Below are 26,780 nucleotides of genomic sequence, written 5' to 3'. Positions count from 1 at the left end.
TAATAATTAGCATTCATTTCCTCCTGAGCAATACGGATTAGAGTCCTGTGTATTCCTCCTCATGCTCGGGATTTGCCCCGAATCCAGCGCCACCCTGACCATTAGTTAATGTCTAATCTTTAAAAAGTGTGTGTGTCTGGTTAACGTGTTTTATTATAGATTTGTAGGGAATTGGTCATCTGAGGGGAAGCATATCTCTTCAACTGTGTGTGTGTGTGGAGACAGTGAGACAGTGTGGCTGAGACGGATGTTGTTGTGTAAAGGTTGTCTCTGGCAGTGAGGCTCAGTGAGGTGTGAAATGGAAAAGGTCACGGAGCTCAGGATGAGCTTCACCTCCCAGAGCTCAGCGCACATCATGTTCCTCTAATTGCGTTTGTGGCCCTAATCCGCTAAACTATTGGCAGATTGCTCATTTAACTTTCAGACAAAATGTCAGCGATACTCTGTGTGTGTGTGTGTGTGTGAGAGTGAGTATGCGTGTGTGTACTGGTATGTGTAAACAGTCTGTTTGTGTGTGTGTGTAAGTAACAGTATATTTGTGTGTGTGTGTGTGCAGAGAGATTGTGTGTGTGTAATGGTCTGTTTTTGTGTGTGTAACAGTATATGTGTTTGTATGTGTGTGTAACAGTGTTCGTAACTGTGTGTGTGTAACTAACTGTGTTTGTGTGTGTTACTGTGTGTGTTTGTGTGTAACTGTAATAGTGTGTGTGGTTTTTTTTTGTATAATAGTGTGTGTGAGTGTGTGTTTGTGTAACTGTGTATGTGTTTGTGTAACTGTGTGAGTGTGGTTAACTGTGTTTGTGTAAGTGTGTGTGTGTAACTGTGTGTGTTTGTGTAATTGTGTGTGTAACTGTGTGTGAGTGTTTGTAACTGTATGTGAGTGTGTTTATGTATAACTGTGTGTGTTTTTTTTGGTATAATAGTATGTGTGTGTGTGTTTGTGTGTGTAACTGTGTGTGTGACTGTGTGTTTGTGTCACTGTGTGTGTGTGGGTTGCAGACTAAAGTGTCTCACTGTTCTCAGCCTTAAACACACACAGTGTCTCCATCCCTGAAATAGCGTTTAACAAAAAACAAAACTCGTCAGCCGTTGCCATAGTTACAAGCGGCATAGCTGACGAAAACTTGGCCAGCTAGTCAGAGCCGCTTTGCTAACTTGTTGCTAGTTATCAGGTATAGATGGCGGATTAGCATGGTGTGGGCCGTGGTTCTGACCGGACTACATGGTTATTTTTTTTTTTTCTATCTCGGCGAGTCTAAAATCTTCCTCAGTATTTCTGCCTCCTCCATTTCTGCCAGTTCCATTCTGCCTGACTGGACGCTGCGTTACCGTCGTTCATCACCGCCATCTTCATCTCTCCTGTTACCACGGAGCGACTAAGATTAGCGCGCGTGGGGGTGGCCTCTCCGGCTATTTTTAAAAACATAGATCAGAAGCAGGATTAGCCAGAAATGTACCTGTGATTAGGGCTGATAATGGGAGATAACGACCACACGCTCAGGTGTGATGTCATAATACACTCTTCTGAGATAATATGAGATTAAATAAATAAATAAACTTGCTTTAATTCAATTTAATAATTTTTCTTTTTAGGCTTTCATTTTGTAAATGTTACCTGATATTATAGAATTCCAGCTGATTGATTAATTGATTTGAATCAGTTGTTTAATTGTGAATTTTTTGTTTGCCATTTATTTATTTATCATTTATTAATTTATGATGCAACAGTCTATGGTCCCTGGCATGCTTAGTTAAATTTTATTTATTTATTTATATATATATATATATATACATACATACATATGATTGATTGATGCAACATTGTTGTCCCTGGCAGTTTATCAAAAAAAAAGTAAGGAAAAAGAAAAAAGTTCTTATTTATTATTATTATTATTATTTAGTTGTTTTAGCTGTTTTTATTTATTTAGCTACTTATTTGTTTATTTACTTTGATTATTTATTACTGACTGCTGTTGTATTTTGTGATGCATTTTTTTGGTTTTTATTTTTTTATATTTGTAAAAAAAAAAAAATTTCCTAATTGTAATAAAACATTGAAAACAGCGAGAGGAAAATTTTTAAAGATCTGCCTGGAATTCACACAGCCTTTGTCATTCTGAAGAATTTACTTAATCATTTTGTAAATAATTTTGGAGGGGGAAAAAAAAAGGCATCCCGATACACACATCACTTGTGTCGTAAATTTTAACAGTAAATAATGGAGTGTGTGTTTGTGTGTGTGTAGCTTGATGATATGACCTCAGGGTTAAATCTCCCCAGAACAATCCTCCAGACTTTCGCTCTGGTTTTCATCACTGACCGAGCGAGTCTGGAAAACCGGACGTGGAATTACCCCTGTGGGATTTTTCCTCATTTGTCCCGGTCTTCCCCGGAGGATGGACGAGGCCAAGTTTAGGGCAAACGTCTTAATTTAGAGAGCCGTCTGGTTGTGCGCTCGGAGCAGGACCGCCTTCCCTGTGCTCCTGCAGCGTTTGATTTATCGATCGTACGAGCACACAGATGGGAACCAGGGAATAACTTTTCCTTCTCCGCTGCCTGCTAGAGTGATCAGGACTCTTGGCCTTCCGACCGTCTTGTGCAATAAATATCTTTTTCGTACCCACAGCACATTGGCTAATTCGGGTGTCAATCACAGCTAATGGTTTGCAGTCAGTCATCAGAAATTGGATCTGGTACGCGGCAGAACCTTCCCCGGACGGCTCTGCTGCAGGGCCAAGTAAATAAAAGCTTTCGGGCTTCACGCCGACGTTCCGAGGCTAGAGAGACGGCGTTAGCCTCGGGGGACTCACCGCGTGGGCGATAATTACTTGATGTTTGGTGTTAAATGGTATTAAAAAGCGAGAGTTTGTTTACGCTGAAGCTGAAATGATTTGGCTTACTGGGTTCAGGAGATGGGTGAGAGCAGATAGATCGCTTCGCTTCCAGTGATGGAAAAGTCACACTCAGTGCCGTAGCATGATACCTGACTTCCTGATGAGGAGGAGGAAGAGGAGGAGGCAGAGGAGGAGGAGGAGGATGATGTCTGATAGCTGGTCACTGGGTGACGAGGTCTATTGTAGTCGGGATAATAATGACTTTGAAAATCTGTTTTTGTTCATTTTTCTGTAAAATCTAAGTGTAGATTATTTTTAATTGGTTAATTAATTAACACTAATTAATCAATTAAACACCTAATAGTAATAGATAGAAGTTTTAAAATGTAAAAATTTAAATTTTTGTTTATTTAGTACATTTTGCGGTGAGGGAGATGGACTTTGCAACTTAACTAGAAGTTTGGGAATTTTGGACTCGAGTTGGTTAACTGTTTGGGATTTTTTTTTTTTTTTTTTTTTTTCCATTTTGGACTGAATTTTTGGATTTGACCCAAGTATCACTTAGGTCAAATTTTGTCGAATTAGGTCGAATTTTGAACTCAGCTTTGGTAGTAGTTTGGGAATTTAGGATTTAACCTGAGTATTTTGGACTCAACATGGATATCATGGGAATTTTGGGCTTAAGCAGCATTTGAGAAATTTTGGACTCGGAGTATCACTTTGGGAATTTTGAACTGATGTTTGGTAACAGTTTGGGAATGTAAGACTCAAATTGGGTGTCACTTTGTGAAATTTGGACTTAGGACAAGTGTCTTGGGAATTTTGGATTTGAGTGGCATATTGTGAATTTTGGATTAAAATTTAACAGTTTGGGAATTTTGGACTTAAATTGGGTGTCACTTTGTGGAATTTGGACTTGACACAAATATCATTTTGGGAATTTCGAACTCAAATTTGTTAACACTGGGAATTTTGGATTCAAATTTGCTAATAGTTAGGGAATTTTGTACTTGACACAAATATCGTTTTAGGAGTTTTGGATTCAAATTGAGTAACACTCTGGGAATTTTTGGATTTGACTACATATTGGGAATTTTGGCTTTAAATTTGATAACAGTCTGGGAATTTTGGACTCAAATTGGGTATCACTTTGGGAAATTTGCACTTGACACAAATATAATTTTGGACATATCTAGCATTTTGGGAATTTCTTAATTCTTAAATTTATGAACACTGGGAATTTTGCATTTGAGTAGCATATTGGGAATTTTAGAGTTAAATTTGACGCATCATTTTGGAAATTTCAGATTCAAGTTAGGTTACCATTTGGGAATTTTGGTTTTGTGTAGAATATTGGGAATTTTGGACTCAAATTGACTGGCAATTCAGGAATTTTGGATACAAATAACAATTTGGATTTTAGGGGTGTGTGTGTGAGTGTGTGTGTGAGTGTGTGTGTGAGTGTGTGTGTGAGTGTGTGTGTGAGTGTGTGTGTGAGTTGAAATTGTAGATAAATGTCTTGACTGTGATCTGTCAAATCCAGCGTTATTAAAAAAAAAAATGTCCAGGATTAATTGGTGCTTAAACACTTTACTGCATTAAATTAATTTTTTTTTTTCTCTCTCTCTCTCTCTCTTTCTTTCTCTCTCTCTCTCTCTCTCTCTCTCTCTCTCTCTGTGTGTGTGTGTGTGTGTAGTACTGTGCATATTGTAAGCGCCTTGGAGCCTCCATTAAGTGCTGTGAGGAGGGCTGTAGCCGCTCCTATCATTTCCCCTGCGCTGCTGCCGCCGGCACCATCCAGAACATCAGGACGTACACACTGCTCTGTCCTGACCACATCCAGCTCGCCCTCGTGAGATGTGAGTCAGTCCCTACACACACACACACACACACACACACACATACACACACACACACACACACACACACACGTACGTTATTATGAATCGGAATATGAGATGTTCTGACAGATGAAGGTTTGTGTTTATCAGATAAAGATGATGTGAAGTGCCTGCAGTGTGACAGTCCCGGTGATCTGCATGACCACCTCTTCTGCACTTCGTGTGGTCAGCACTACCACGGCGCATGTCTGGACGTCGTCGTCACGCCGTTGGTGAGGGCGGGCTGGCAGTGTCCCGAGTGTAAAGTCTGCCTCACATGCAGGTGAGTGGCTTCGTTTCCGATAACCGTAGTTTGAAGTATTGTTTCCGTAACCTTGGTTTGATGTTTCCATAGCAACAACCTGCACAGGTTACAGGAAGGAGTCTCCGTTGTCAGCGCTTCAGTCAGAGGTCCGAGTCGTTAAAGCCGAGGTCGATTTGAAACGTTTTCCAGCTATAAAGTTCGGAAGAATAACATGGCTGCAGTTTGGGAAATTTGATTTGGGTTATGTAGTAATTTTGGAATTTTGAGCAGTTTGAGAATTTTTAACTTATCTTGGTTAGGATTTTGGAAATTTTGGACTTGATTGTAATAGCAGTTTGGGAATTCTGCACTCAAGTTGCTTAGCAGTTTGGGAATTCTGGACTTGACTTTAGGGGCTGTTTGGGAATTCTGGACATACCTTGGTTAGCATTTTGGGAATTCTGGCCTTGATTGCAATAGCAGTTTGGGAATTTTGGACTCAAATCGATTAGCAGTTTGGGAATTTTTCACATATCTTGGTTAGCTTTTTGGGAATTCTGGACTTGACTGTAATAGTAGTTTTAGAATTTTGGACTCAAGTTGGTTAGGAATTTTGGACTTATTTTGGCTAGTAGTTTGGGAATTTTGGACTTAACTTTAGGAACAGAATTTTGGAACAGAAATGTATGTGATATTTACTTTTTTTTCCCAGCAAGCAACAAGGAAAGAAAACACACGGAAGTTTGTGATCTCTAGTTACACATTAAGAAAAGTCTCTGGTGTGAAATCATGCTGTGTGTCACGGGTCTGGTTTAAAACACTCATTAACACTCGCATCATAAACACACTGTTTTACTCCTCCGTGTTTGCTGTTGTACATTCTCACGTGACCTCGGCAGCTCCGTGTTTGCTGTTGTACATTCTCACGTGACCTCGGCAGCTCCGTGTTTGCTGTTGTACATTCTCACGTGACCTCGGCAGCTCCGTGTTTGCTAACAGTTGATTAGCATGCTGATCGGAATTCCGCAGAATAAACTGAATAACTGCTGATTTGTTCTGGAGAAGTTCAGGGAGGTTTTTTTTTTTTCTTTTTTTTCTGGGGGGTTATGAATAACAAATATTTAGGTTATTTTTACATCCGATTTATGTTTTTTTCCCGCCTGTGGATAACGTGCGCACGTGTGAGAGCACGGCTGTGCAGAATGGATTCAGATTGGTTTCTATTTATATCAGTCTTAACTCTCTGAGGTTTTCCTCTGTGAACCCTTGCTGAGGAGGACGAGGAGAGAATGAAGCAGACTGGAACGTTCTGAGGAGATGGAGGAGGCTGCAATTGCTCTCTGTCTCTCTCTTTCTCTTTCTCTCTCTCTCTCTGTCTCCTCTTCACAGCTGTAAATATCACATGACATTCCCATTTAGTGGATTTGCATCAGGATGAAAAATACGTTCTTGAAACGAACATTCTCGTCCGTTCTCCTGCTTTCGTTCCCTTGTTTTCGTTCTCCTGCTTGCGTTCTCCTATGCCCGCTCTCCTGCATCTGTTCTCTTGCTTGCGTTCTCTTGCTTGCGTTCTCTTGCTTGCTTTTTCTTGCTTGCGTTCTCCTGCGTCCGTTCTCCTGCTTTCGTTCCCTTGTTTTCGTTCTCCTGCTTGCATTCTCCTATGCCCGCTCTCCTGCATCTGTTCTCCTGCTTGCGTTCTCTTGCTTGCTTTTTCTTGCTTGCGTTCTCCTGCGTCCGTTCTCCTGCGTCCGTCTCAGCTCCCTGTTCTCTCAGTGTGCACGGTAAAATCCCACACCCGCAGCTCCTCTGATATGAATTCATCACCTGGTTCGGAATCTCAGCCTCCAAAAAACTCGGATTCTCACGCAGCTCGTTTAATGACTCGTTTGTTTGGCTTTAAAAGCGACGGTACGCCATCTCCGTCAGCTGGAGAGCGCCGTCTGAGGCGGGTAATGAAGCCGTCACGTGGAGTTTACAGATGGCGGTCCCCGGGTGGAACGGCTAATTCAATTAGACGAGCAGCAAAACGCTGCCGTGTGTCATTATTACCACAGATAATTTATTGGATGGAGTCTCTGCGCTCGGTTGTGGTGGTGGTGTTTTTATTAAAGCACACTGTGGTGTGATGTGAATAACTTTGTGTTTTGCTTTGGTTCTCCCTCGTCTGCTTTCAGGAACCCTGGGGAGGACACCAAGATGCTGGTGTGTGACATGTGTGACAAAGGATATCACACGTTCTGCCTGGAGCCTGTAATGGATTCCCTCCCTGCCGGCAGCTGGAGGTGTAAGGTAAGGACACACACACACACACACACACACACACACACACACACAGAGAAATAAATACACACTTCTTTTCACCTCATGTAAAAGCAGCAGGTCATTCAAGCCCCTTGTTAGCCCCGCCCCTTTCCCCAATGTCATGAGTAATATTTGGATTTTCTCACCCTGAGAGACGTATCCATGACCGCTCGAGTCGGACCTGTAATCAGACATGCATTAGACACTGCAAGGGAGAATCATCAGAAACAAGCTCCACCTCCTGCTTCATCACCAGCGTGAGTGCTGAGGTCAGACATCATGACCAACTGTGACGCCACAGTGGGCGGAGTCTCAGAACAGGACATTGTGGAAAAGTGCTAAGCTCTCAATCTCTCTCTGTCTCTTTCTGTCTCTCTCTCTTGTACTCTCTCTCTCTCTCTCTCTCTCTCTCACACACTGTCTCTGTCTCTCTCTCTCATCTCTTTCTGTCTCTCTCTCACACATACTCTCTTTCTCTCTTTTTTTTCTCACATGCTCCCTCTCTCTCTCCCTCTGTATCCCTTAAATTCTCTCTCTTTTTTCTCTCTTTCTTTCTCTCATGCACTCCCCCCTCTCTTTCATGCTCTCTCTCTCTCTCTTTCTCTCTATCTCACACACACACACTCTTCTCTTCTCTTCTCTTCTCTTCTCTGCCCTCTCTCCTTTAGTCTCCCTATTAAAGAGGAAAAGGGGGGGCCCTTCTTCTTTCTGTTTTGTCGTCTTCTCTCTCTCTCACTCTCCTCTCTCTCTCTCTGCTCTCTCTCTTCACTTTCATCACTGTTTCTCTCTCTTTTTTTTTTTTGCTGAAAATGGCATCTGTGCTTTAAGTGGTGTTTTGCAGTCCTCTTGCAGGGCTAGAGGAACAGAAAAAAGAGAGAAATTGGGGGATGGAGTGTCAAAGAGTGAGAAAGACGAGGAAGTAAAAGAGAAAGTGTGTGTGTTCACAAGAGAGGTCTGAATGTGTGCTTATGTGTGTTGACAGGTCTTGGTGTTGGTGTTGAGGTGTGTGTGTGTGTGTGTGTGTGTGTGTGTGTGTGAGTTCATGGTCTTGCTGCTTTCAACACATCACCTAGTGCTATTTACAGAACTCTCCCATTGGACCAAGCTCCACGGGAAATAATCCGAACTCAGGAATATCGGAGCTCTGGATGAATTCCTGTTAGTGTTTCATCCTGTAACGTTACCTGAGAAGTGGGAGGAGTTTTCTGGAGATTTGTTGATGATGCTGTAATTTCTTAAGCTCCAAGTTACAGTTTTAATTAGTTGATTTTCATTATTATAGACTTTTTCCAGAAAAATTGGGAATATTCCGATTATCTGTCAGGAATATCGTTATGACCTCCTGACCCTTTATGGACAGACGCTGCTGTTCGTCACGCATGCTGAGAAGAGACGTTGATTAATAATGTTGGTGCCCTCGTTAACGAGCAGATCAAAGCCTCTCGGTGGGAGTGTGTGTGTGTGTGTGTGTGTGTGTGTGTGTAACAGGAAGTCTTAAAGCCTGGCCCTGGCTCAGCCGGCTGCAGGAAATGGAAATGGAGCAGAGGAGGTGTAGAAGGATAGACTCGGGTTCTCTTGATTCCAGGCTGTGATTAGCAGCTGTCAGCTAGCTATTTATTTATTTATTTATTTATGGTGTAATAAATCTCCTCCCTGTCACGAAGCTGCCAGAGTAAATTGAGTAACGTATGCGAGAGGAAAGTAAGGAGATGTTAAATTTACTCTCGCCGCTCGTCTCTTCCTCGGGTTTTATTTTGTTTCTTTTCATTTTTAATTTTTTTAATTTTTGTGGTTATTATTCTGGAGTGTTTTGAATTGTTACATCATCAGCTGAGAGACTTTGCGCTCAGACACGCTGTGAACATGATGACAGCTGTGAAGGGATTTACTCTCTGAAGCCTGCTTCTGGCTTTGGCCAGATTTTACTGTCCAAAATGAAAAGCTTTAAATCTGTGTGTAGAGAGATCAGCAGATCAGCAGAGAGACCAGTCGCTCTCCGAGACGTGACGCTTTTATTACCGGATAAAGAGCTTCTTTCTGTGTCACAAAGAGCAGGAAGAATTGTTTACAAGCAGTAATGAAAATAAGCTCCTCATGCGCAGTGTCTGTTACAGGCCTATTACAGGTCCGTCTGCGTGTCCGTTACAGGTCTGTCTGCGTGTCCGTTACAGGTCTGTCTGCGTGTCCGTTACAGGTCCGTCTGCGTGTCCGTTACAGGTCCGTCTGCGTGTCCGTTACAGGTCCGTCTGCGTGTCCGTTACAGGTCCGTCTGCGTGTCCGTTACAGGTCCGTCTGCGTGTCCGTTACAGGTCCGTCTGCGTGTCCGTTACAGGTCCGTCTGCGTGTCCGTTATAGGTTCTCTGAGTTCTGGGCTGGACCTGAAGACTTTAGAGGAGACCCTTCTCTCTCTCTCTTTCTCTCTCTCTCTCTCTCTCTCTCTCTCTCTCTCTCTCTCTCTCTCTCTCTCTCTCTCTGAAGCCCCACATTGATGAGCTCAATGTGGCCATTTTGAGACTTTAATGAAATTTGCAGCACAGTGATCACATGCGGAGCTGCACGATAAGCACGATGATGATGGTGGTGATGATGATGATGATGATGATGATGATGGTTAGGAGAATCTGCAGGGACGTAATTACAACCTAATTGAATATAGATTGATTTTAGTGTTTGCTGTGAACAGTGTGTATCACAGTGTAGAGAGAGAGCGAGAATGGTGAGGTGTAAAAAATAACATTCATTCACTTTTAAAGGTCACTTTAAGGTTATTAAACACTCTGTGTGTGTGTGTGTGTGTGTGCAGAACTGTCGGACGTGTGCGCAGTGTGGTGTCCGTGCCGCGGGTCAGTGGACGTCCGGCAGCCTGTGTGACTGTTGCCAACAGCAACAACATCCTGCACCCACATGTAACATTTGTGGGCGGGGCCAAGACTCTGACGCACCCAAGGAGACGCTCGTATGCAACACCTGTAAAAGGTAAGAATCGTGGGAAATTTCTTTTAAATTCCGATTACCTTGGATCTATGCGTCATGAAGACTGATAGCTATAGCTACTAGATGAGCGGAGGTCAACGCTTACGTCACACACTTTGACGCGTGTCACATCGTCTGATGTGGTTTGTGTCTGTAGATAACACACAGTTATCTGGAAACATGCACCAGATGACGTCATGGAGGCTGCATGGGAATGATGCACCGTGTTGTGTTTGTACTGAACGTTTACAAACTCATCCAGGTGTTTTCCAGGTCTTCTACTCACTGCTTTTCAGGACAAGGCCTAAGGTAGGGGGCGTGGCCTCAAGTCTGAAGGTGGAACTATACGTTAGATGGAATTTTAAGGGAGAACCAAATGTGTTGGAATGGATCAACAATTAGTAGAATAGTTTTATTATTTTCATCATAAAATTAAATAAAGTAACTAATCTTAAGTAGGTTAAGTAAATAAAGGAGATTAAGTACTTAATTACTTTACAAACTTCAGTTAATTACTTTACTTATTAAACCCTACATAAGTTACTGTTCAAACTTTATGTAATAAAGCAATTAAGCAACTAGTAGTTAAGTAAAATAAGTAATACAGTAAACCATTAAAGTAATTAAGTAAGGACTGTAAGTAAAGTAACTACAGTTGAGTAGGTTAAATAAGTAAAGTAAATAAAGAAATTCTAATAAAGAAGTACTGTCAGTAAAGTAATTTAGGTTATGTAAGTTATCATAAGTAAAGTGAGTAAAATTTAATAAAGTAACTGAAGTTACTGAAGTTAAGTTACTAGTAAAGTCATTCAGTAAAGTAATTAATATAAGAACTGTAAGTAAAGTAAATGAAGTTAAGTAGATTAGAGTAGTAATGAATTAATGCATTAATGTATTTAAAGTAAAGTAACTAAGGTTAAGTAAGTAATAAAGAAATTTAGTAAAGTTATTACTGTAAATGATTTAAGTAACTAAATGTTAGGAAGTAGTAAGCTAGCTAAGCAGGTTAAATAAGTAAGTAATAAATTAATTTACAAACATTACTAAATTACTTTGAGTAAGTTGCTGAAGTTAAATTTGTAGGTAATATAGCAATTCAGTAATGTAATTAAGAAAATTAAGTACAGTTATTTAGGTAAAGTAAGTAATTAAGTAATGCATTAAAGTACTTAGTTATTTGTAATGAAATTTATTGAAGTTATTATGGTAAATGATTTAAGTAACTAAAGCAACTTAAAGGAGTAGCAAGCAAAGTTGGCTAGTAATAAATTAATTCAGTAAAGTTTGTAAATTAATTTATTTAAACAAGTTATTCAGGTTAAATTTGTAAGTAATAAAGAAATTCAGTAAAGTAATTATGTAAGAAAAGTATAGTTACTTAAAGAAAGTAATGCATGAAAGTAATTAAGGCTAAGCAAATTAAGTAGTAACCTAACTCAGTAAAGTTATTTAAACTTAAAGTAAGTAAAGAATTAACGCATTAACATAATTAAGTAGAATAATTAAGGTTAAGTAGTAAAGTTAATTAATGTAATTAATTTAAGTGAGTAAAGTTATTTAAGTAAATAAGTGTGTAAGTAATAAAGAATTCATTAAAGTAATTAAGTAAGAAAAGTCAGTATAGTTATTTAAGTAGACTATGTAATAAAGTAATTAAGTAAAGTAATAAAGAAATTCAGGAAAGGAAAATAGCTAAAGTTATTTAAGTTGAGGAAGTAATTAATTAATGCATTAACATAACTAGAGTATTTAAGGTTAAGTAATAAAGATATTTAAGTAAATAAGTATGTAAGTAATAAAGAAATTCATTAAAGTAATTAATTAAGGAAAGTAAGTTACTTAAGTAAATTGAGTTATAAAGTAATGCGTTAAAGTAATTAAGGTTAAGTGAGTAAAGTTATTAATGTAACTCATGTAAGTAAGTAAAGTTATTTAGGTATGTAAGTAATAAAGTAATTAATGTAACTAAAAGTAACACATTACAGTAATTCAGTAAAGTAATTTAAGTAACTGAAGTTAGTGAAGTCATTCAGTAAAGTTAGTAAAAAATAACTTATTTATTAAAGATAATCTCATTATTATTGTTATTCCTGAGGTGAAGTAATTCCTCGCGTGTGGTTCGAGACTCACGTGCACTCACAGCAGGCTCTTTAGATGTGACGCACGTGTGATTTGCTCAGTAATTGGATATTGATAATCAGGTTTGGACGGCTCAGCAGAGGGGCGATGTAATCAGACCCTCAGGGGGCTTTAGGTTTAGGGGAAGGGAAAGGGAATCGCCATGACGACCTCTCACCCTGCCTCGTGCCTGAGTGACTCGGGCTTCAGGCAGAGCTTCGGGCTTTGTGATCGACGCGGTGGGGTCAAAGGTCAGAGAATTTGTTGTGGGGAGAGGGAGGGGAGGGGTTTCGGTCAGAGACGGCTCGGGTGGGCGGGATTTTATGAGTGATGAGAACAGCAATAGCCGAATAGCGCGGTGTTTGCTGTTGTCTTGAGTTTCAGAGCTTAGTTCATCGTAATGTTATCATAAATAGCCCTGGTTTATTTATTTAATTTTAATTTATTTACTTTCTCCACCATTGAGTTATTTCTGATGTTGACTTATTCCAGTTAAGAGCAAATAAATGTTCATCTTCAACTACATGGTTTTATTTTGCTTTTTTACGTAAAGTTCTATACTTTTTACTTCACATTTTTTAATAAAAATCTATTAAAATACAAAAAATTAAATAATAAAAAAAAAACCCACGTATTGTGATTTATTTATATATTATTTTCCTCACTCCATTTAATTCAAAATTATTGTATGTTTCATTTGGAAGTTGGTTTTTTTTTTGTATTATTATTTTTTTTTATTGAATTTATTTCCGTAAACTGTTCGTTAGAATTCATTATTTTCTTCTTTTTTTTTTTTTTTTTTTTTTTCTTCTTTAAATCAAATGTGAACATGTTCAAATGAAGGGGTTTGAAACAGCTGGGACTATTATGTGGTTAAAGGTGAAGCTGTGTGTGTGTGTGTGTGTGTGTGTGTGTGTGTGTGTGTGTGTGTGTGGCTGCCTTGTTGATGACGTCACCTCGTTTGTTCCTCTTCAGCGTATTCACATCACAGCTATTTGCGTTTCGGTTGTGGAAATCAGCTTACTATTTGCATGAGAGAGAGAGAAACAAAGAGGAGTACAAACAGAGAGACAGACAGATGGAGAGAGAGAGACAGACAAAGAGACAGAGACACAGACAGATAGAGATACAGACAGGCAGAGAGAGAGAGAGCACTTTTTAGCAATGGAACAGAATGTGAGGGGTGTGTGTGTGTGTGTGTGTGTGTATGAAGGCCCTAGGCTTCCCTGCAGCAAGATGTGCAGGAGAGGATCAGGTCCAGCTGTGAGCTATCATTCACATCTATACGCTTTAATAAACTTATCCCAAAGACCTCTCTCTCTAGGCTGTAAGGTTTATGTGTGTGTGTGTATGCTGACCGGTGGGACTGGGATTTGGGAAGCGGTCAGTGATCGTAGCTGATACAGTGTTTGTTTTCCGGCTGCGTGTCTCTCAGGTGTGTTCATGCGGAGTGTGTGAAGCAGGACGACTCGGCGCTGCAGGACGGATACACGTGCGGTGTGTGTAAGCAGGTGGAGCAGGACAGCAGTGAGCGCGCTCACATCCACACTGTCCAGGACGCCGTCCTCGCTGACCCCGACACAGCGCAGGGTGAGTTTCACACTGATGATAAACACACTGACCATGCCTACAGTATGAATGTATTTTATAAAAGTGTGTGGAGAATTGACGCTGGGGCTGATTTCCTTCTGCCTCAGACTGTAGATTCAGTCAGCCAATCAGTGACAGCCAGGTCATGTGATTAGAGTGTGACACGCCCCCTGGATCTGATCTCAGTGAGATTCAGAGGAAACACGGCATGAACCTAGTAAAGTATTTAACGCTTTATAAAGCCTGTGAAATCCTGAACTGTACAACTGCTCAGATTTCAAACCTAGAGAGAGAGAGAGAGAGAGAGAGAGAGAGAGAGATAGATAGATAGATAGATAGATCTCTCTTTCTCTCTCACTCTCTATCTATCTATCCCTCTGTCTGTCTATCTCCGTCTCTTTCTGTCTGTCAAATTCAACAGACAGTGACAGACATGGAGGAAGAGAGATGGTGAGAATATGTGAGATGGACAGGCAGAGAGAGAGAGAGAGTTCCAGCTGTGTTTAATAAGTCAGGATGAAAAGATCTGAAGTGTCTTTATGGATTTATCAGGCGAGGGATGTGAGGATGTGATATGGTTGTGAAGGAGTTGGGTGAGGTGCTGGGTGTTGAGGCAGTGATGATGATTATGATGATGGTGGTGGTGGTGATTATAGTGATGATGATGATGATGATGATGATGATTATGATGATTATGGTGGTGGCGATGATGATGATTATTGTGGTGGTGATGATGATTATGGTGGTGATGACGATGATGATAGTGGTTATTGTGGTGGTGATGATGATGATGATTATTGTGGTGGTGATGATGATTATGGTGGTGATGACGATGATAGTGGTTATTGTGGTGGTGATGATGATGATGATTATTGTGGTGGTGATGATGATTATGGTGGTGATGATGATGATGATGATGATAGTGGTTATTGTGGTGATGATGATGATGATGATTATGGTGGTGGCGATGATGATGATTATTGTGGTGGTGGTGATGGTGATGATGATTATGGTGGTGATGACGATGATAGTGGTTATTGTGGTGATGATGATTATGGTGGTGGCGATGATTATTGTGGTGGTGGTGATGATGATTATGGTGGTGGCGATGATGATGATTATGGTGGTGGTGGTGATGATGATGATGATAGTGGTTATTGTGGTGATGATGATTATGGTGGTGGCGATGATGATGATTATGGTGGTGATGACGATGATAGTGGTTATTGTGGTGATGATGATTATGGTGGTGGCGATGATGATGATTATTGTGGTGGTGGTGATGATGATGATGATAGTGGTTATTGTGGTGATGATGATTATGGTGGTGGCGATGATGATGATTATGGTGGTGGTGGTGATGGTGATGATGATTATGGTGGTGATGACGATGATAGTGGTTATTGTGGTGATGATGATTATGGTGGTGGCGATGATGATGATTATGGTGGTGATGATGATGATGATGATAGTGGTTATTGTGGTGATGATGATGATGATGATTATGGTGGTGGCGATGATGATGATTATTGTGGTGGTGGTGATGGTGATGATGATTATGGTGGTGATGACGATGATAGTGGTTATTGTGGTGATGATGATTATGGTGGTGGCGATGATTATTGTGGTGGTGGTGATGACGATGATAGTGGTTATTGTGGTGATGATGATTATGGTGGTGGCGATGATGATGATTATGGTGGTGATGACGATGATAGTGGTTATTGTGGTGATGATGATTATGGTGGTGGCGATGATGATGATTATGGTGGTGATGACGATGATAGTGGTTATTGTGGTGATGATGATTATGGTGGTGGCGATGATGATGATTATGGTGGTGATGACGATGATAGTGGTTATTGTGGTGATGATGATTATGGTGGTGGTGATGATGATGATTATTGTGGTGGTGGTGATGATGATGATGATAGTGGTTATTGTGGTGATGATGATTATGGTGGTGGCGATGATGATGATTATGGTGGTGATGATGATATTGATGATAGTGGTTATTGTGGTGATGATGATGATGATGATTATGGTGGTGGCGATGATGATGATTATTGTGGTGGTGGTGATGGTGATGATGATTATGGTGGTGATGACGATGATAGTGGTTATTGTGGTGATGATGATTATGGTGGTGGCGATGATTATTGTGGTGGTGGTGATGACGATGATAGTGGTTATTGTGGTGATGATGATTATGGTGGTGGCGATGATGATGATTATGGTGGTGATGACGATGATAGTGGTTATTGTGGTGATGATGATTATGGTGGTGGTGATGATGATGATTATTGTGGTGGTGGTGATGATGATGATAGTGGTTATTGTGGTGATGATGATGATGATTATTGTGGTGGTGGTGATGACGATTATGGTGGTGATGACGATGATGATAGTGGTTATTGTGGTGATGATGATGATGATGATGATGATTATGGTGGTGATGATGATGATGATGATGATTATGGTGGTGAGGATGACGATGATAGTGATTATTGTGGTGGTAGTGATGATTATGGTGGTGGTGGTGATTATAGTGGTGATGAGGATGATGATGGTGATGGTTATGATGAGGGTGGTGATGATGATTATGGTGGTGAGAGCGGTGTTGAGTGTTTGAGTAGGACAGACACGTGGAGACGCTCTGGGCTGCAGGATCGAGACTGACAGAGATGTAATGTGTTGGTCTCTCTGCTGTCAGTGCTGTAATTACACTGTCTTTGTCACTTCAGCTCTCTGTGTATGTGTGTGTGTACGTGTGTGTACACACGTGTGTGTGTGTGTGTGTGTGTATGTGTGTACGTGTGTGTGTGTACGCGTGTACATGTGTACGTGTGTGTGTGTACGTGTGTGTGTGTGTGTGTGTGTACGTGTGTGTGTGTAAGTGTGTGTGTGTGTGTACGTGTGTGTGTGTACGCGTGTACATGTGTACGTGTGTGTGTAAGTGTGTGTGTGTACGTGTGTGTGTGTGTGTACGCGTGTACATGTGTACGTGTGTGTACGCGTGTACGTGTGTGTGTAAGTGTGTACGTGTGTGTGTGTGTGTACGTGTGTGTGTGTACGTGTGTGTGTGTACGTGTGTGTGTACGTGTGTACGTGTGTACGTGTGTGTGTGTACGTGTGTGTGTGTACGCGTGTACATGTGTACGTGTGTGTGTGTACGCGTGTACATGTGTACGTGTGTGTGTAAGTGTGTGTACGTGTGTGTGTGTGTACGTGTGTGTGTGTACGTGTGTGTGTGTACGTGTGTGTGTGTACGTGTGTGTGTGTACGTGTGTGTGTGTACGTGTGTACGTGTGTGTGTGTGTGTGTGTGTACGTGTGTGTGTGTGTACGTGTGTGTGTACACGTGTGCGTGTGTACGTGTGTGAGAGAGCAGGTAGACTCGAGGAACCTCTGCGACGTCAGATGGGGTCACGTGATCCTGCAGACGAGTCGTTTGTTTTTCCCAACTGTCTGTGAAATAGCGTTGCGTGTTTGTTTTGAATACTTCAGAATTATTACAGATTTGCATTGGATTTCCGTCACCCTCAGGTCACGCTTCACGCTGGCGCTCGGCTGGAACACGCTGTCTGGATGCAGGACTAGTTAAAATAACTAACTCGCCCGCCGGGTAACACTGGAAAGGCTGATGATCAGGAATCACTGATCGTTTACTAATAAATCCGTCGCTGTGGCTGTTCAGTAGCTAGGTCAGAAGTCACAGCGAATTTTCAATCACTGTTTCTCAAAATTCCCACAAAATCCAGGGTGTGTCGACGCCCACTTTGTTCCCTTACTGGAAATTATTACATAATTTTTTTTTATTTTTAAAAAGAGACGTTAGCGTGTGATATTTATAACTTTATTTGACGTTCTGTATACAGATTGCTTGACTTTTAATGTATTTCAATGATTTAAAAAAGAAATATCCACTACTTAGCCTGCGATCCCGCGCCCTGGCAGAATCGCGTGTGATGAAGCTAACGTATATAAAACCGAAATGTTGATAAAAACCTCGATTTAAGAATCAAAATCGTTGAGATTCATCTAGAGGCTAGTTAGCGGCTTCGCTGTGTCGCCAGTTCTCTGTTTATTATATAAGCATTTTATTTATTTTATTACTTATCAGGTTCTTCCAGATTTTTTTTGTAGTATTGAATACAGAAACAAATAAATTTTATAAAGCTTTTTTTATTTCATTTTAAAATTTTATATTTTGTTTCTTCTTCTGTGTTAAATTTTTCTGGTCGACGTTATCGAACCTGTTTATATTTATTCGCTAGTACAAGGAACTTAAACACGTAAATACCAACATTTTCCACCCTGATTGTTGTGCAATTGAACTGATAAATTTACATCGTTTCACACAGGAGCTAATGACAGCACGCGAGTGACGTGTCTTCGATATTAACTTGGCTAAATAAAACCGCTAAACACGCTATTTTCTCTGTTAAAGAGAAATATGCCCGGGTTTCTGTTGTCGTTTTCACTCTTTAGTGTTTATAAAAGCAGCGTACGTCTCGATGTGTGTTAGTGAGAGTGTGTAGAGGAGGTTAGGGTTAAAGATCGCGTGTTTTAACACGTGCAGGACCCGTGACGACCGTCCTGTGCTCGGATCCTGACCCCGTGACCCCTCGACCTCGTGACCATGTGACCCTGTGAAGCGCAGCACAGCAGAGTCCCTAACGTCCTCGTCTGTCTTTATTTGAATAGTCTGCTGTTGCATACTGAGATTTGTTTTCTCTGTCTTTAGTTACTCTTTTACTGTGTGTGTGTGTGTGTGTGTGTGTGTGTGTGTGTGTGTTCTGAGTCATGGTTCTTTCCTTCGCCAGTTCTGTAAATAAAAGCTAAAGCACGACGCTCCTGTTGGAATTGTTTGGTCAAGACGTGATGCTTTTTATCGATATAACGATAACAGGATCCAATCAGAAAGCGTCCGGAATTGTACACGTGTTTGGAATTTTAACGCGTTATGGAAGGAGTCTCCGGTGTCGGCACTACGGAACGGTGGGAGGAGACGCCGTAATTTATGCTGCCCCAATTTACAGAAGAGAGAAAAGAGACTCGGGGGACATGAGGACAGGACACATTCTGATACGTATGTAACTGTAAACGGATAAAAAGTACAACATGATAACAGAACTTTACTACGGACTTATGAGAGAGGGATGGAGAAAACAAAAAAGCGTGAGAGAGACAGAGAGGGGTGGAGAGATCAAGAATGGGAGAGAGGGGAAAGGAGTGAGAGTGAGACAGGAGGGGGGGGCGAGAGTGAGACAGGAAGAGAGAGAGGGAGGAGTGAGAGTGAGACAGACAGAGAGAAAGGGAGAAGGAAAAAGAGTGAGACGGACAGAGAGGGAGAAGGAATGAGAGTGAGACCTGAGGAGGGAGAGAGGGAGAAGGAGTGAGGGTGAGACAGAGAGAAAGGGAGAAGGAATAAGAGTGAGACAGAGAGCGGGAGAAGGAGTGAGAGTGAGACATGAGGGAGAAGGAGTGAGAGTGAGACATAGACAGAGAAAGAGGGAGTGAGTGTGAGAGAGAGAAAGGGGAGTATGAGTGAGACAGAGAGGGGTGGGGAATGAGAGTAAGACAGGAGGAAAGAGAAAAGGAGAAGGAATGACAGTAAGACAGGAGGGGGGGTGAGACAGGAGGAGAGAGTGATCCTCCATTACAGCCCCCCGTATTCCCGTCTCCAGCTGGTGAGCTATCCTGGAGCTCCGCATCGCTAAAAGCGAATCCTATTTTCTTTTGCGCGGCCGTTATTACCGGCTCTAATGAAAGCTCAGCCTTCCTCCGGCCCCGTGGCAGCCAGATGAATTGTGGTGTGGGTTCTGGGCGGTTTCTTCCCCCCTGTGGTCTCCGATTCCCCGTGTGAATGTGTTTCTGTGTGCCGAGCGAGAGATGGTGGGCGGGTGTCGGCGAGAGTGGGCGCGGAGCCGTGAGGCGTCTTTGTGAGCCGGACGTGTTGGGCTTCAGCCAACCGCCCGGGAAGGAAGCAGCGCATGTTGCTCTCTCCGCAGGCGCCCTGGAGAGGCAGAGGAACCAGTAATGAAGACCTAACCCTCCCACTGGTGCTAGAAGAAGCCTCCTTTCTTCAGACCTCAGTGTAATTAATGACTAGCTGATTTCGGGGATGGGTTCCTGAAGACGGAACCAACGTAGCGGTCACGGCCTACGCTTAAGAACCTTTTCAGGAAAGATCTTTGTGGTATTTATGCTCCGAGGTTTCATCAATGAGGTTGAGAAGATCTCAGATGTTTCATCAAACCATGGCGATTAATCTGACTTTAACACTCTTACTCTATACTCCTTTTTTATCCATCACATGCCATTGCATCAGTAAAGGGTTCTCCGGGATGCTCTCACTGGTACAATTTCTCCAAATATCCTATACAAGTTCTCATGCACAGGTTCTACATTATGGGTTCTCCAGTGCCAGTGCGGGTACTCCGTTACAGGTTCTCTGCTATAAGTTTTTCAGTATAAGCTTAGCTAGTACGAATTTTCAAATATGTTCCACCAATGTAGATTTTCCAGATGCTGATTGCACCATTAAGAATTCTCCAGTATGAGGGCTCTAGTACAAATTCCCTGCCAGTGTGGGTTCTTGAGTATGGGTTCTCCAGGACAAGCTTGCTGGTATGAGTTCCCTAGTACAAGTTACCAGTCATGAATCTGCCAGTGTGATTTCCCAGTACAAGTTATTTGGCATGAGTATGGGTTCCCCAGTATAAGTTCTCCAGTATGAGATCTCTAGTACAAGTTCTCTAGCGTCTGCCATTATGGGTTCTCCAGTGCGGGTTCTCCAGTGCAAGTTCCTCTGAATGGGCTCTCCAATATAAGATCTCTAGGATGAGTTCTCTGGTATGAGTCTGTCAGTGTTTGTTCTCCAGTACGGGGTCTCCAGTACAAGCTTGTTAGCATGATTTCCTGCCATGAATAGGTTCTCCAGTATGGGTTCTCAGGCATGAGTCTGCCAGTATAGGTTCTCCAGTATAAGTTCTCAGGCATGAGTCTGCCAGTATAGGTTCTCCAGTATAAGTTCTCAGGCATGAGTCTGCCAGTATAGGTTCTCCAGTATAAGTTCTCAGGCATGAGTCTGCCAGTATAGGTTCTCCAGTATAAGTTCTCAGGCATGAGTCTGCCAGTATAGGTTCTCCAGTATAAGTTCTCAGGCATGAGTCTGCCAGTACAGGTTCTTCAGTTTGATTTCTCAGGCGTGAGTCTGCCAGTGTAGGTTCTCCAGTATGATTTCTAAATCTGCTAAAGTGGAGAACCCATACTGGGGAACCCATACTGGCAGACTCATGCTGGGTCACTCATACTAAGGAAATAATGTAAACAAGCTTGTCGCCTGAAATCGACCAATCACAGGCTAGATAGCGTTTCAGTGGAAGGAGTCTCCAGTGTGAGTGCTGTGTCCCAGTCAGAGTTGAAGCTCCAGTGTTTCTAATACAAACACAAGTTTTTTAATAAAGCTTTACACATACACACACACACACACACACACACAGGAAAGCACATATCTCCTGGTTTGGCTGTAATTTGAAGCTGATGCTAGGCTTCATGTCTCCGCTGAGGTTATATGATACGTCGTGAGGAAATTCCCAGCGGTGTCGAGCTTCACGTCTGGAGTTCGTCACCGCATCATCCTGACACAGCTGAAAAGAAGGAGGATCACCATGACGCGGTTCTTGCCTCGGCACTCACGCTAACACGCCGTGTCGTTAGCGAGTCTTATACTGCGCTTCACGTCATACAAAGATCACCAAAATCTATTTACGTCCTGTTACCAATCATCTCTTGCTCTTCTTACATCACAGCTTGTTTTCATTTAAACTTATTACTAAATAAATGAGTTTTTATCTGTTTATTTTTACGTTTCATGTTGTGCAATTTCTTCAATGCAAAGATGAAAGGTTATCAAGAAACCGAAAAAAAATAAAACTGCGTAAACTCGTCTGCCATGAAGAAGTCGGAAAACTAGATGACTGTTACGAAGCTCTGACTCGGGAGACTCCATACATAAAATGTTAAACGAACATCTTTTCACCGTTTCGTTTGTTAATCTGTATTTGTCGGTCCGAGGAGCGGTCGCTATAGAAACGATAAGGGGTTAATAGAAAGATGTGCCTTGCAGCTGCACTGCTGTCTTAATGAAGACGAGCTGCGAGCTGATCTGTGGAGCGTGTAATGTGTGCTGAAGCCTCGTGCTGATCCTCCACTCCCAGCTCGGGTCGACTCTGTGCCGTGCTCTGGGACCCGGGGGGAGGGAAGGAGAGGGGGATGGGAGGGAGGGGCAGAGGGAGAGAAAGAGCGAGACAGGGGGAGGTAGTTAGGGAGAGATCGAGTCTTCAAGGCTGATGTGATAAGCAGAGCTGTGTCACCATCACACTCTAACGTGAGCTAATGGCTGCTGGAAACATCTCACCCTCTCTGTTACTCTCTCTGTCGCACTCTCTGTCGCACTCTCTGTCGCTCTCTCTGTCGCTCTCTCTGTCGCTCTCTCTGTTACTGTCACTCTCTCTGTCACTCTCTCTGTTACTCTGTTACTCTCTGTCACTCTCTCTGTTACTGTCACTCTCTCTGTTACTCTGTTACTCTCTCTGTTACTCTGTCACTCTCTCTGTCACTCTCTGTCACTCTCTGTCACTCTCTGTTACTCTGTTACTCTCTGTCACTCTGTCACTCTGTCACTCTCTCTGTCACTCTGTTACTCTCTCTGTCACTCTCTCTGTCACTCTCTCTGTCACTCTCTGTTACTCTCTCTGTTACTCTTACTCTCTCTGTCACTCTGTCACTCTCTGTCACTCTGTCACTCTCTCTGTCACTCTCTGTTACTCTCTCACTCTCTCTCACTCTGTCACTCTCTCTGTCACTCTCTCTGTCACTCTCTCTGTTACTCTGTCACTCTCTCTGTCACTCTCTCTGTTACTCTCTGTCACTCTCTCTGTCACTCTCTCTGTCACTCTCTGTCACTCTCTCTGTTACTCTGTTACTCTCTGTCACTCTGTCACTCTCTCTGTTACTCTGTTACTCTGTCACTCTCTCTCTTACTCTGTCACTCTCTGTCACTCTCTCTGTTACTCTGTCACTCTCTCTGTCACTCTCTGTCACTCTCTCTGTTACTCTGTCACTCTGTTACTCTGTCACTCTCTGTCACTCTGTCACTCTCTGTCACTCTCTGTTACTCTCTCTGTTACTCTGTCACTCTCTCTGTCACTCTGTCACTGTCACTCTCTCTGTTACACTGTCACTCTGTCACTCTCTCTGTCACTCTGTCACTCTCTCTGTTACACTGTCACTCTCTGTTACTCTCTCTGTTACTCTTACTCTCTCTGTTACTGTTACTCTCTCTGTTACTCTGTCACTCTCTCTCACTCTCTGTTACTCTGTTACTCTGTTACTCTCTCTGTTACTCTCTCTGTCACTCTGTTACTCTGTTACTCTCTCTGTCACTCTCTCTGTTACTGTCACTCTCTCTGTCACTCTCTCTGTCACTCTCTCTGTCACTCTCTCTGTTACTCTCTGTCACTCTCTCTGTCACTCTGTTACTCTCTCTGTCACTCTCTCTGTTACTCTGTCACTCTGTCACTTTCTCTGTTACTCTCTCTGTTACTCTGTCACTCTCTGTCACTCTCTCTGTCACTCTCTCTGTTACTCTGTCACTCTCTGTCACTCTGTTACTCTCTCTGTCACTCTCTCTGTCACTCTCTGTCACTCTCTCTTACTCTGTCACTCTGTCACTCTCTCTGTCACTCTCTGTCACTCTGTTACTCTCTCTGTCACTCTCTCTGTCACTCTCTGTCACTCTCTCTTACTCTGTCACTCTGTCACTCTCTCTGTCACTTTCTCTGTCACTCTCTGTTACTCTCTCTGTTACTCTGTCACTTTCTCTGTTACTCTCTCTGTTACTCTGTCACTCTCTCTGTCACTCTCTCTCTTACTCTGTCACTCTGTCACTCTCTGTCACTCTCTGTTACTCTCTCTGTTACTCTGTTACTCTGTCACTCTCTCTGTCACTCTCTCTGTCACTGTCACTCTCTCTGTTACACTGTCACTCTCTGTCACTCTCTCTGTTACTCTGTTACTCTCTCTGTCACTCTCTCTGTCACTCTCTCTGTCACTCTCTGTTACTCTGTCACTCTGTCACTCTGTTACTCTCTGTCACTCTCTCTCTTACTCTGTCACTCTCTGTCACTCTGTCACTCTCTCTGTCACTCTCTGTTACTCTCTCTGTTACTCTGTTACTCTGTCACTCTCTCTGTCACTCTCTCTGTCACTGTCACTCTCTCTCTTACTCTGTCACTCTGTTACTCTCTGTCACTCTCTCTCTTACTCTGTCACTCTCTGTCACTCTGTCACTCTCTCTGTCACTCTCTGTTACTCTCTCTGTTACTCTGTTACTCTGTCACTCTCTCTGTCACTCTCTCTGTCACTGTCACTCTCTCTCTTACTCTGTCACTCTCTCTGTCACTTTCTCTGTCACTCTCTGTTACTCTGTTACTCTCTCTGTTACTCTGTCACTCTCTCTGTCACTCTCTCTGTCACACTCTCTGTTACTCTCTGTTACTCTGTCACTCTCTGTCACTCTCTGTTACTCTGTTACTCTCTCTGTTACTCTGTCACTCTCTCTGTCACACTCTCTGTTACTCTGTCACTCTGTTACTCTGTCACTCTCTGTCACTCTGTCACTCTCTGTCACTCTCTCTGTTACTCTGTTACTCTCTGTCACTCTCTCTCTTACTCTGTCACTCTCTGTTACTCTCTCTGTTACTCTGTTACTCTGTCACTCTCTCTGTCACTCTGTCACTGTCACTCTCTCTGTTACTCTCTCTGTTACTCTGTCACTCTCTCTGTCACTCTCTCTGTTACTCTGTCACTCTCTCTGTTACTCTGTCACTCTCTGTTACTCTGTCACTCTCTCTGTTACTGTTACTCTGTCACTCTCTCTGTTACTCTGTTACTCTCTCTGTTACTCTGTCACTCTCTCTGTCACTCTCTCTGTTACTCTCTGTCACTCTCTCTGTCACTCTCTGTCACTCTGTCACTCTCTCTGTTACTCTGTTACTCTCTCTGTTACTCTGTCACTCTCTCTGTCACTCTCTCTGTTACTCTCCGTCACTCTCTCTGTCACTCTCTCTTTCACTCTCTCTGTCACTCTCTGTCACTCTCTCTGTTACTCTGTCACTCTCTCTGTCACTCTCTGTCACTCTCTCTGTTACACTGTCACTCTCTGTTACTCTCTCTGTTACTCTTACTCTCTCTGTTACTGTTACTCTCTCTGTTACTCTGTCACTCTCTCTGTCACTCTGTTACTCTCTCTGTCACTCTCTCTGTCACTCTGTCACTCTCTCTGTTACTCTCTCTGTCACTCTGTCACTCTCTGTTACTCTCTCTGTTACTCTTACTCTCTCTGTTACTCTTACTCTCTCTGTTACTCTTACTCTCTCTGTCACTCTGTTACTCTCTCTGTCACTCTCTGTCACTCTGTCACTCTCTGTTACTCTCTCTGTTACTCTTACTCTCTCTGTTACTCTTACTCTCTCTGTTACTCTTACTCTCTCTGTTACTCTGTCACTCTCTCTGTCACTCTCTCTCTGTCACTCTCTCTGTTACTCTGTCACTCTCTCTGTCACTCTCTCTGTCACTCTCTCTGTCACTCTCTCTCTGTCACTCTCTCTGTTACTCTGTCACTCTCTCTGTCACTCTCTGTTACTCTCTCTGTTACTCTTACTCTCTCTGTCACTCTGTCACTCTGTCACTCTCTGTCACTCTGTCACTCTGTCACTCTCTCTGTTACTCTGTTACTCTCTCTGTCACTCTCTCTGTTACTCTCTCTGTCACTCTGTTACTCTGTTACTCTGTTACTCTCTCTGTTACTCTGTCACTCTCTCTGTCACTCTCTCTCTGTCACTCTCTCTGTTACTCTGTCACTCTCTGTTACTCTCTCTGTTACTCTTACTCTCTCTGTCACTCTGTCACTCTCTGTCACTGTCACTCTCTCTGTTACTCTGTCACTCTCTCTGTCACTCTCTGTTACTCTCTGTTACTCTTACTCTCTCTGTCACTCTGTCACTCTCTGTCACTCTCTCTGTTACTCTGTTACTCTCTCTGTCACTCTCTCTGTTACTCTGTCACTCTCTCTGTCACTCTGTTACTCTCTCTGTTACTCTTACTCTCTCTGTCACTCTGTCACTCTCTGTCACTCTCTGTCACTCTGTCACTCTCTGTTACTCTCTCTGTTACTCTGTCACTCTCTCTGTCACTCTCTCTCTGTCACTCTCTCTGTTACTCTGTCACTCTCTCTGTCACTCTCTGTTACTCTCTCTGTTACTCTTACTCTCTCTGTCACTCTGTCACTCTCTGTCACTCTGTCACTCTCTCTGTTACTCTGTTACTCTCTCTGTCACTCTCTCTCACTCTCTCTGTCACTCTCTCTGTCACACTCTCTGTCACTCTGTTACTCTCTCTGTCACTCTCTGTCACTCTCTCTGTTACTCTGTCACTCTCTCTCACTCTCTCTCTCACTCTGTCACTCTCTGTTACTCTCTCTGTCATGCTCTGTCACTCTCTCTGTTACTCTGTCACTCTGTCACTCTCTCTGTTACTCTGTTACTCTCTGTCACTCTCTCTGTTACTCTCTCTGTTACTCTCTCTGTCACTCTCTCTGTTACTCTCTCTGTTACTCTCTCTGTTACTCTGTTACTCTCTGTCACTCTCTCTGTCACTCTCTCTGTTACTCTGTTACTCTCTCTGTCACTCTCTCTGTTACTCTGTCACTCTCTCTGTTACTCTCTGTTACTCTCTGTTACTCTCTCTGTCACTCTCTCTGTTACTGTTACTC

At 42.5% G+C, this 26,780-nt stretch overlaps 1 protein-coding gene across 7 annotated transcripts in view; it reads left to right on the top strand.

Moving 5' to 3' along the window:
• kmt2ca (lysine (K)-specific methyltransferase 2Ca) overlaps nucleotides 1–26,780 on the top strand; it is a 199,228-nt gene that overhangs the window by 74,156 nt on the left and 98,292 nt on the right. For all 7 annotated transcript variants that reach the window (XM_058395324.1, XM_058395335.1, XM_058395317.1 and 4 more), the window contains exons 8-12: nucleotides 4,531–4,693; nucleotides 4,826–4,997; nucleotides 7,133–7,247; nucleotides 10,063–10,235; nucleotides 13,786–13,940. In XM_058395324.1, the coding sequence (XP_058251307.1) occupies nucleotides 4,531–4,693; nucleotides 4,826–4,997; nucleotides 7,133–7,247; nucleotides 10,063–10,235; nucleotides 13,786–13,940 (778 nt within the window). The remainder of the gene's footprint in view (nucleotides 1–4,530; nucleotides 4,694–4,825; nucleotides 4,998–7,132; nucleotides 7,248–10,062; nucleotides 10,236–13,785; nucleotides 13,941–26,780) is intronic.

Source organism: Hemibagrus wyckioides, linkage group LG01 (genome assembly GCF_019097595.1).
Source record: "Hemibagrus wyckioides isolate EC202008001 linkage group LG01, SWU_Hwy_1.0, whole genome shotgun sequence".
In the NCBI taxonomy this organism is placed as follows: Eukaryota; Metazoa; Chordata; class Actinopteri; order Siluriformes; family Bagridae; genus Hemibagrus; species Hemibagrus wyckioides.
The sequence above is the reverse complement of the archived record's forward strand: the minus strand, read 5'-3'. Positions and strand labels throughout refer to the sequence as shown.